The sequence below is a fragment of the Macaca mulatta genome, chromosome 8, assembly GCF_049350105.2.
Source record: "Macaca mulatta isolate MMU2019108-1 chromosome 8, T2T-MMU8v2.0, whole genome shotgun sequence".
NCBI classification, from domain to species: Eukaryota; Metazoa; Chordata; class Mammalia; order Primates; family Cercopithecidae; genus Macaca; species Macaca mulatta.
Window position 1 is genome coordinate 104203020 of NC_133413.1, and position 10237 is coordinate 104213256.

The 10237-nt window shown below is 36.5% G+C and overlaps 1 protein-coding gene across 3 annotated transcripts in view; it reads left to right on the forward strand.

Moving 5' to 3' along the window:
• Positions 1 to 9914, forward strand: part of TMEM67 (transmembrane protein 67) — a 62622-nt gene extending 52708 nt beyond the window's left edge. For all 3 annotated transcript variants that reach the window (XM_002805441.4, XM_077942852.1, XM_077942851.1), the window contains 5 exons: positions 1461 to 1577; positions 1682 to 1786; positions 2412 to 2514; positions 7544 to 7686; positions 8634 to 9914. In XM_002805441.4, coding sequence (XP_002805487.3) covers positions 1461 to 1577; positions 1682 to 1786; positions 2412 to 2514; positions 7544 to 7686; positions 8634 to 8714 — 549 coding nt within the window. In that variant the 3' untranslated portion in view covers positions 8715 to 9914. The remainder of the gene's footprint in view (positions 1 to 1460; positions 1578 to 1681; positions 1787 to 2411; positions 2515 to 7543; positions 7687 to 8633) is intronic.
• Positions 9915 to 10237: the final 323 nt, after the last annotated feature.

A 10237-nucleotide genomic window follows, 5' to 3' on the forward strand; every position in this document is an offset into this window, starting at 1 on the left:
GGCTATAACGTTAAGTGAAAAAGAAGTCATTGTGATCCCAATTTTATGCAATTTATATGTACATCCCTTAGACAAAAGACTGGAAATGAAATTCCTTAATATATCTATATTTCTGGGTGTTGAGACTAGGTAATTTTTTTTCTTTTCTTTTTTGTATTTCTCTTTATTTTGTAAATTTTCTGCAATGGCATGCATGTTTTTAATCAAGAAAAAAAATTTTCAATAAAGAAGTTCACTATATGTATTCTCCCTTTAACTGTGTAGAAAGCCAAGTGCCATATTATGTTTTCAGGTTAGATTTAGACAAAGAAGGAAAATATTAACCTCTGGAGTAGGTGGACAGGCTTTATATAGGCCAGAGAACTTGAGTCGAGCCTTGAAGCATCAATCCAATCAAAATTTTTTTTTTTTTTTTTTTTTTTTGAGACGGAGTCTCGCTCTGTCGCCCAGACTGGAGTGCAGTGGCGCGATCTGGGCTCACTGCAAGCTCCACCTCCCGGGTTCACGCCATTCTCCTGCCTCAGCCTCCGGAGTAGCTGGGACTACAGGCGCCCGCCACCACGCCCGGCTAATTTCTTTTTGTATTTTTAGTAGAGACGGGGTTTCACCGTGTTAGCCAGGATGGTCTTGATCTCCTGACCTCGTGATCCGCCCGCCTCGGCCTCCCAAAGTGCTGGGATTACAGGCTTGAGCCACCGCGCCCGGCCAAAAATTTTTTACATGTTTGTGGTTGTCAGGATCCAAGTTGTATCAGGGAAACCCAAAATGAATATGGATATCTGGTTCATAACATTAACTGGTCATGTATCACTATGTTTTATTGGAATTAATTAAGGAAGCATCTCAAAAATGTTTAGAAAACAAAAAAGATCATTTGCAATTATAAAACTAGTTAACTCCAAAGCAAGACCTTTCAGCATACATTAAAAGAGCAATAATCTTCATTATAAGGGAAGCTAAGAATATCAATATACAATAAACATATATATAGTCTTTATATCATCTCCTTTGCTCTACTTAAATATATATACTCTACCTAAAAATATATATATGCTCTACTTAAATATATAAATGTATATGTGATAAATATAAATATATAAATATATATATTTAGATATTATAGATAAATATACATGTAAATATACATAAATATAAATATAAATATACATGTAAATATATAGATAAATATACATATATTTTTCTTTTTTTTTTTAAGTAGAGCAAAGGAGATGATATAAAGACCTGTAAGGGAGTATGAATTAGAATAAAGCAGAAATTAGCAAAATCTGGGAACCTTGGATAATGGTAGAATCTGTTTCTCAAATACAGTTTCAGTGAATTTCACTTAGCACCTGAATCTTGTAATGCATGATAACAGCTAAAAAACAGTCTGTATTTTCTTTTTGAGGCAGGAAATTTTTTATAATTTTGATCTTAACTTAAATTCTTTAACTTTTCAGGAAAATTTGTGTAGCCAGCGAGGTTTGGTACCCAACACAGATGGTCAGACTTTTGAGATTGCAATTTCTAACCAGATGAGACAACATTATGACAGAATTCATGAGACACTAATAAGGGTTTGTATAAAGTACAGTTCAGATATATTCTGTCAATATTTAATGTTTTTTAGATACCAAGAACATAAGACTTTGTATTTATTCATTTCTCTTTTTTACGTTAGAAAAATGGTCCTGCTAGACTATTGAGTTCATCAGAAAATACTTTTGAGCAGAGTATAAAGGCATATCATATGATGAATAAATTTCTTGGCTCCTTCATTGACCATGTATGTATGTCAACATTTATATTTAAGCTGGGATCAAATGCAGTTTTTAAAAGGTTAAGTGGGAATGTCAATTATTTCTTCAAGTCAACCAAGTCAGTAAACTTAGAACTCCCCTGCTTAGGACCTTCCCTTTTTTTGTCTGTCACATTCAATACTTAGGAATAATATATTTTTAAAAGACATTTCTAGCCATTAACAAACTATGGCTTAGGGATAGAGTTAGGTTATGCAAAAGTAAAATGAAATTTTCTTTGTCTGTTAACATAATGATGATTCCCTTATACTATATCTGCACTGGAATTTTGTTAGCCAGTTCCCAAAATATTACTGCATTATTCATTATTGAAATCCTTGTGTTATGCTATGATTGTACTTCTGAAAAGCATTTTATAAATTGATTTTCAGTATATCTAGCCCTAAATACCAGTAAGGGCATTTAAAATTTAAAACATTCCTATAGAGAAGTTTGTTACAGGTTTCAGTGTAGTAAATTCAGTCTTTTTGAAGAACAGATTTTCTTTGTGTATTGTTCATTTTTCATTTTCTCTCCTGCTGATTTTACATTAATTGCAAAGCATTTATTTCACTGCTGTTTTTGAAATGATGCTGTCTTTTTTTTTATTAGGTTCATAAGGAAATGGATTACTTTATAAAAGATAAGTTGCTTCTTGAAAGAATTCTTGGAATGGAATTCATGGAACCAATGGAAAAAAGCATCTTTTACAATGGTATCTTTTAAATCCCTTTGTAGAACTTGATAACTGTTTTCAAAGTTTGAGAAAAAAGTGCTTGTAGATATTTTTCTTTTTTTCTTTTTTTTTTTGAGATGGAGTCTCGCTGTATCGCCCAGGCTGGAGTACAGTGGTATGATCCTCAGCTCACTGCAAGCTCCATCTCCCGGGTTCACGCTGTTCTCCTGCCTCAGCCTCCTGAGTAGCTGGGACTACAGGCACCCACCACCACGCCCGGTTAATTTTTTTCACTAGAGACGGGGTTTCACCATGTTAACCGGGATGGTCTTGATGTCTTGACCTCGTGATCCACCCACCTTGGCCTCTCAAAGTGCTGGGATTACAGGCATGAGCGACCGAGCCCAGCTGATATTTTTCTTTTGATTTAATAATTTTATGGATAGGCGCATTGGTTCATACCTGTAATCCCAGCACTTTGGGAGGCTGAGGCAGGTGGATCACCTGAGGTTAGGGGTTCCAGACCAACCTGCCAACATGGTGAAACCTGCCTTTTCTAAAAATACAAAATTTAGCCAGGCATGGTGGCAGGCACATATAGTCCCAGCTACTTGGGAGGCTGAGGCAGGAGAATGACTTGAACCTGGGAGGTGGAGGTTGCAGTGAGCTGGGTTCACTCCATTGTACTCCAACCTGGGTAACAAGAGTGAAACTCTGTTTCAAATAATAATAACAACTTTACATAAAAACAAAGGAAATACAATGAACTCAGTTAACCTCATGAATTATAATTCTTTTCTGTGTTCTATTTTATTATGTCATATAGCAGGAAACAAACACATAAAAGATTCTATAAGAAAGTAGAAAAGGTGAATTTCAGAATCAACAGTCCACATGGAAGAGATAGTAAAACAAATAAAATTCAGATTTTATTGGAACGTTCATTTAATGCCAAACATATGAAACACTTAAAGAAGAATAACATTTGTGATTAATCTTTAATACTTAAGTTTTTATCTTATCCAAGTTTGTAAAAATTGCTAATATTTGTGACAGGAATAGTGATTAAACCTGGTTTCATATTAAAAAGATAGTATACATGTCATTTGTAGTATGACTGATGACGTATGAGTAAGAATGGAAGTGGTATAACCAATGCCCTGGCCTAGATATCCTTTACCCATATGTTATTGCATGCCAGATATTGTGTCAGTCTGAGATACACAGACGAATGATCCCTACCTTGGGTATCTTGTTTAACAGACTATAGAAGACAAACATGGGAATAAAGAGGGTGGTACTGGCATAGAAGTCTGTACAGGCACAGGTTGTGCCGGGGACAGAAGGGAGCATAGAAAATCTAACCAGATATGAGGTAAAGCCAGAAGAGGCAACATGGAGAAGTTTGAACTGAGTTTTAAAAACTCAGTAGCTGTTTGTCAACCGAGAGGATTAAGGTAAGAGAGGGAGGCAAAGACATTCATGCAGACAGGGAAAAGGGGATTCAAAAACAGTGCACAAAGTGCATTATGCACTTTCAAACTTTATAAAGTCTGATATGAAGTGGGACACAGTGGAAGAGAGCACTTGAAAGATAAAGAAGGCAGAGACCAAATTACAAAGGCCTTGCCTGATACACTAAGGAGTTTCACTCTATTCTGTAAACCTGTTGTTTCTAAAATTTTTTTTTAAATTTTTTGCCCCACAAGATGTATATAAGTTGATCCATGGAGGCGTGAGAAGAAAATATTAAAATGTCTATTTGTATAAATTTGCAATTTAATCACCATTAATCTATTTTTAAATTTATATGGAGTAGTAATTAATAAAATATTTCTATTATATCTATTATGGGTTGCATGCTCAACATCTTATTCTGATAGGGATGCATGATCAAAATGATTTAGAAACCACTGCTAATGGGGCCGGGTGCGGTGGCTCATGCCTGTAATCCCAGCACTTTGGGAGGCCAAGGCAGGCGGATCACCTGAGGTCAGGAGTTCAAGACCAGCCTGGCCAATATGGTGAAACCCTGTCTCTACTAAAAATACAAAATTAGCCGGGAGTGGCGGTGCATACCTGTAATCCCAGCTACTTGGGAGGCTGAGGCAGGAGAATTGCTTGAACCTAGGAGGCGGGGGTTGTGGTGAGCTGAGATCGTGCCATTGCACTCCAGCCTGGGCAACAAGAGCAAAACTCTGTCTTTAAAAAAAAAAAAAAGAAAAGAAAAGAAAAAGAAACCACTGCTAATGAACATGGATATATCACTGAAGGGTGCTAAGCAGATCTGATTTGTAAATTGGAGAATTACTCTGTTAGTAGGTTACAAGTTGAGCTTAAATAGATGCAAAATTGTAATAGCATAGTTTAGACATTAGGATTATAGCTTTCCTCCAGGGCATAGTGGCTCACACCTGTAATACCAGCCCTTTGGGAGACCAAGGCAGGTGGTCACTTGAGCAGTTCAAGGCTGCAGTGAGTTATGATCATGCCGTAGCACTATAGCCTGGGTGGCAGAGCAAGACCCTGTCTCTGTAAAACAAAAACAAACAAAAATATTGTAGCTTTCAAAGTCTTCTGGTCTTGGATTCAAAACCTGACTCTACCATTTACTGGCTTTGTGAACTTTGAGAAACTTGCTTAGCCTTTCTGAACTTTAATGCCTTCTTTGTAAAATTGGTTACAATCCTCTAAAAGTTTTGTGGAGTTATTATGTGTTAATATAAAGAACCCAGTAAAGTATCTGTTATGGACAGGCACTCAGAAAAGGAAATGTTATTATTATTATTATTATTTTTTTTTGAGATGGAGTTTCACTCTTGTTGCCCAGGCTGGAGCGCAGTGGTGTGATCTTGGCTCACTGCAACCTCCGCCTCCCAGGTTCAAGTGATTCTCCTGCCTCAGCCTCCCAAGTAGCTGGGATTACAGGCGTGTGCCACCACACCTGGCTAATTTTTGTATTTTTAGTAGAGGCGGGTTTTCACCATGTTGGCCAGGCTGGTCTTGAACTCGTGACCTCAGGTGATCTGCCCGCCTCGGCCTCCCAAAGTGCTGGGATTACAGGCGTGAGCCACCGCGCCTGGCCCTATTATTTTTAATAATACAATAGTCACCTTCTTTCTTCCTGCTTTTTTTCTTCCTTTCTCCTTCAGTCTTCCTTCCTCTTCCTCCTCTTTCTAACTGTATTCTTCCATCTCTCTATCTTCATCTTTTTTTTTTTTTTTTTGGAGATGGAGTTTCGCTCTGTTGTCCAGGCTGGAGTGCAGTGGCGCAATCTTGGCTCACTGCAACCTCCGCCTCCCAGGTTCAAGCAATTCTCCTGCCTCAGCTACTCGAGTAGCTGGAATTACAGGTGCCTGCCACCACACCTGGCTAATTTTTGTGTTTTTGGTAAAGATGGAGTTTCACCATATTGGCCAGGCTGGCCTCGAACTCCTGACCTCAAGTGACCTGCCCACCTCAGCCTCCCAAAGTGGGATTGCAGGTGTGAGCCACCGCTCCTGGCCTCACTATCTTCGTCTTCATCAAGAGCTGATGAGACTATGAGCTAAGGCAGTAGCAGTGGGGCTAGAGAAGAAAGGATTGCCAGAAATGTTAAGGGAAAAGACTAGTCAAAAATTATCCAGACTTCTGGCTGTGTGACTAAGTGGGTGGTGGTGCCTTTCAATAACAGAGGCAATACAGAAGGAGGACCAGGTTTTGAGGGAAAGAGGATGAATTTAGTTTTCAGTATGTTGCATCTTGAGGTACTTTAGGACATCTAGGAAGAGGTATCCAGTAGGCATTAAATATAAGGGACCAGGTCGTAGGAGAAAGTAAAAGCACACAATAAATTGAGGAGTTGCTATCATATGAAGTCATTGCTGGAGCAGTGTTAGTAGAAAATCACCAAGAGACAGTATGTAAAACAGGTTTATTTTTAAGATTATATATGCAAGTATAATGTGCATATTTTGTAAGGATATAACTTATAGGTCAGTGAATTTTCACAAACTGAATATACCCCTGTAACTAGTACCCTTTCAAGAGAGAACATTACCAGCACTCCAGATGCCCCCTTGTATAAAGCAGATGTTCCTAACTGGGTATCCCCGGGCTGCTTCAGTGGTTTTCTGGATTTCCCTGAAATTGTTGGCAAGACTTATATATGTATAGTTTTTTTTGTTTTTTTTTTCCTGGTGGAAGGGTCTTTAGCTTTCATCAGGCTTTTGTAGTTTTTTGTTTGTTTGTTTGTTTGTTTAGAGACAGGTTTTTGCTCTGTTGCCCAGGCTAGAGTGCAGTGGTGCAATCATATTAATAGCTCGCTATAACCTCAGACTCCTGGGTTCATGCACTCCTCCCATCTCAGTCTCCCAAATAGCTAAGACTACAGGTGTGCACCACCAGATCCTTTTTCTTTTTTTTTGGTAGAGATGGAGTCTCGCTATGTTGCCTAGGCTGGTCTTGAACTCCTGGCCTCAAGCAGTCCTCCTGCCTCAGCCTCCCAGAGTGCTGGAATTACAGGCATGAGACACTGTGCCCGGCCTCATCATAATCTTTTTAAAAGGGTGTTCACATCCCAATAAGGATGAAACCCGCTGGTGGAGTGAGAAGAGAACTTAGAGCAAAACCTTAAGGGGACTATTTGAAATAAATTATTGAACTCTTGAACACTGTGTACTATTCTGTGCCTTGCTGGGTTTTTTCTCTAATATACTCTATCTTAGGGAATGTTTGTAAGATTAATTTAGCTTTTAGTTACATAAAGAAATAGAGAAAGGCTATTTATTAACTGGTCTTTGAAACTTACACTACTAGCAGTTACCAACCATTGGTCCTAATGTTAAAACTGCTTTATAGGAGGTGTTATGAGTTTTTTAACTAACCTCTTTTAGATGAGCAAATCTTAAAATTTTTGTTTATTTTTAATTTAATTATTTTGTTTATTTTTGTGTAAGCCATGAATTATTGTATATAGTATGTTTCTAATGTGCTATTTTTAAATATCCAGATTTTGTCACCAGAAATTTATCACAGACTTGTTCCTTTTTTAAATTTCTAATTTATATTTTCTAAACTTTTTTAATAGATGAAGGTTATTCTTTCAGCAGTGTCCTGTATTATGGAAATGAAGCTACCCTTCTTATTTTTGATCTGCTGTTCTTCTGTGTTGTGGATTTGGCTTGCCAAAATTTTATTTTAGCATCCTTCCTTACATATCTACAACAAGAGGTAAATTTTAAAAATTTTTCTACATTTCCCTTCATTTTCTTGAGAGAAATATGTTAGAAGTAGATATTTTCATAGCAGAGAGTAACAATGTCTACTTTTACTACAATTTTGTAAAGGTTTAGAATATGACTAACCCCACCAAAAGGAGGAATAACATTTCAAACAACTGTACTCTGTCCTTTAGGGTCAATGAAATACTGAGGTCTAGTGGAGGGCATCAGTTGCTTGATTATACATGGAAGAGGAATCCTATAGGAAGACATTTAACTACTAGTCTCCTAGATGCTACAAGTGAACAGTAATTAGAGTCCCATCCACCCTCTCCACCAGATGTTAAGTAACAAAAAAACAGGCACTGGAGAGCTAGCTCAGGGCTCAGCACCAAAGGGAAGCCGCCTTTAGCCTGCAGCTTTGACACCTCGTCTACCAGTGTAGATGAAAAGCAACTTTGTGTATGAGTGTGGACCCTGAAATAGAGATCTCAAGAAATGGCAAATCTGTTCTTGAAATGGTGTTATTATCAACTAAATATTCTCCACTATGTCAAAGAAGTATATATGAGTAAGATGCAATTTATTAGTCCTTGACAGTGATCTAGAATTGTGCAGAAATTCTCTCCCTAGCGAGTAGATTCTTTTGATGTTTCCTTAGTTTTAGACTTAGAAGAAAGTTGCCTTTCTAAATATTTTAAAATGTATCCCTGTGAACATGAGAGAATTTGTATTATTAATTCATAAGAATTTACTCTAAATGGGAACATACATTGCTTTGAAACTATAAACAAAATTATCATCTTGAAATAATTTTGTGTATCACCATGGGATTCAGATGCCTGATACATGAAAATAGTTGAGAGAATTAGCTAATTTAATCTAGATGTTTTAACTGATGTGCATATTTAATTTTGTTTATATTTCTTTTCATTCTGAATTATTTTAATTTTCCAGATTTTTAGATATATCCGTAATACAGTAGGACAAAAGAATTTGGTGTCCAAAACATTGGTGGATCAAAGATTTTTGATTTAACTTCCTGAATAAATAACTTAAAGACTCAGTATAATCATGGCCAAAAAAATGTCATGATATCAGGTTAGTTTGCCATATTTTAAAAACTTTTAATGCAAACTATTCTGTTTTTGTTTTTTATTTGCAGAAAGATTTATTTTTATAACTTGGAATATATAATGTGATAAAACAGAAAATATTGTTTTCCCATTGTGTGTGGTATTTAATGCAGTAAATAATAAATTAACACTGACAGTGAGGCCAAAAAAAAATCTAAATGTTGCTTTCAGCATAATACTTTTTAATGATAATTAAAACAGTCCCCATCAATTTTCTCTGTGGATTATTTTATAAACTGACAGCTGCCTGAATTTTCTCACATTGACAAAGTAATTCGATTCCAAGTTTAAGACTAGTTTTCAGTTTGATATTTTCATGTTTTGTGTGCTTGTGGTTAAATAAATGTTGAAAGATATTTTCAAGTTTACTTAGAAATTTTAAATTGTATTATTGCTGATTCAATTTGCCTTATTCTAATTGCTTACCCTAGTTGGCAGTGGATTAATTCACTGTTGGATTGATATGCATCTCATGAAATGATACCTTTTCATTCCTTTGTATACCTGTATTAGGTCAGTATGCTCTTTCCATGCAATATATTTGCATTTCTAATATAGTTTACATTTATTAAGTTATCATATATGACATTTTTCCCAATATCATTTTTTATATTTTTTAATTACTTAATATTTTAAGAGTTATCTTTGCTTTTCAATTATGTTTAAAGATTGTAAATAGCAAACAGTAAGGCTGGGTGCTGTGGCTCACGCCTGTAATCCCAACACTTTGGAAGGCCAAGGCGGGTGGATCACTTCAAGTCAGGAGTTCAAGACCAGCCTGGCCAACATGGCAAAACCCCATATCTACAAAAAATACAAAAACTAGTTGGATGTGGTGGCCTGTAATCCCAGCTACTTGGGAGGCTGAGGAACAAGAATTGCTTGAAACCAGGAGGTGGAGGCTGCAGTGAGCCAGATAGCACCACTGCACTACAGCCTGGACGACAGAACAAGACCCTGTCTCAGAAAAAAACAAAAACAAAAAACTGTAAATGTATCGTTTCTCACTGCTTTCTATGTTAATGCTGTGTAAATACTTAAAATGGAATACTGTATAAATATTGTTTATATTTTCTCAGTTGAAAATATATACTAAAACATTTGGTGTTTCTGTTTTCTATTTCATTAATGTATATCTCACGGAGTAGCATTTAGGAATATAGCATTATTGGGGCAGAGGTCCCAGCCATTGCCAAAGTTGAATCTTTTACATTTCCCTGAATCTTGAGGATGACTGAAAAGGAAGTCTTTGAAAGTGCAGTTTCTGAAGGATCACAGTACAGGAATGCCTTTATAAAAGCTGCAGAGATAAATACATGTACCGGCATGGATTTTTAAAACCACTCAGTCAGAAACGTATGAAAGAAATTCAACCATCATTCAACATAGAAGAAGTTAATTTTAGTGCAAATGTTTTTAAGTATT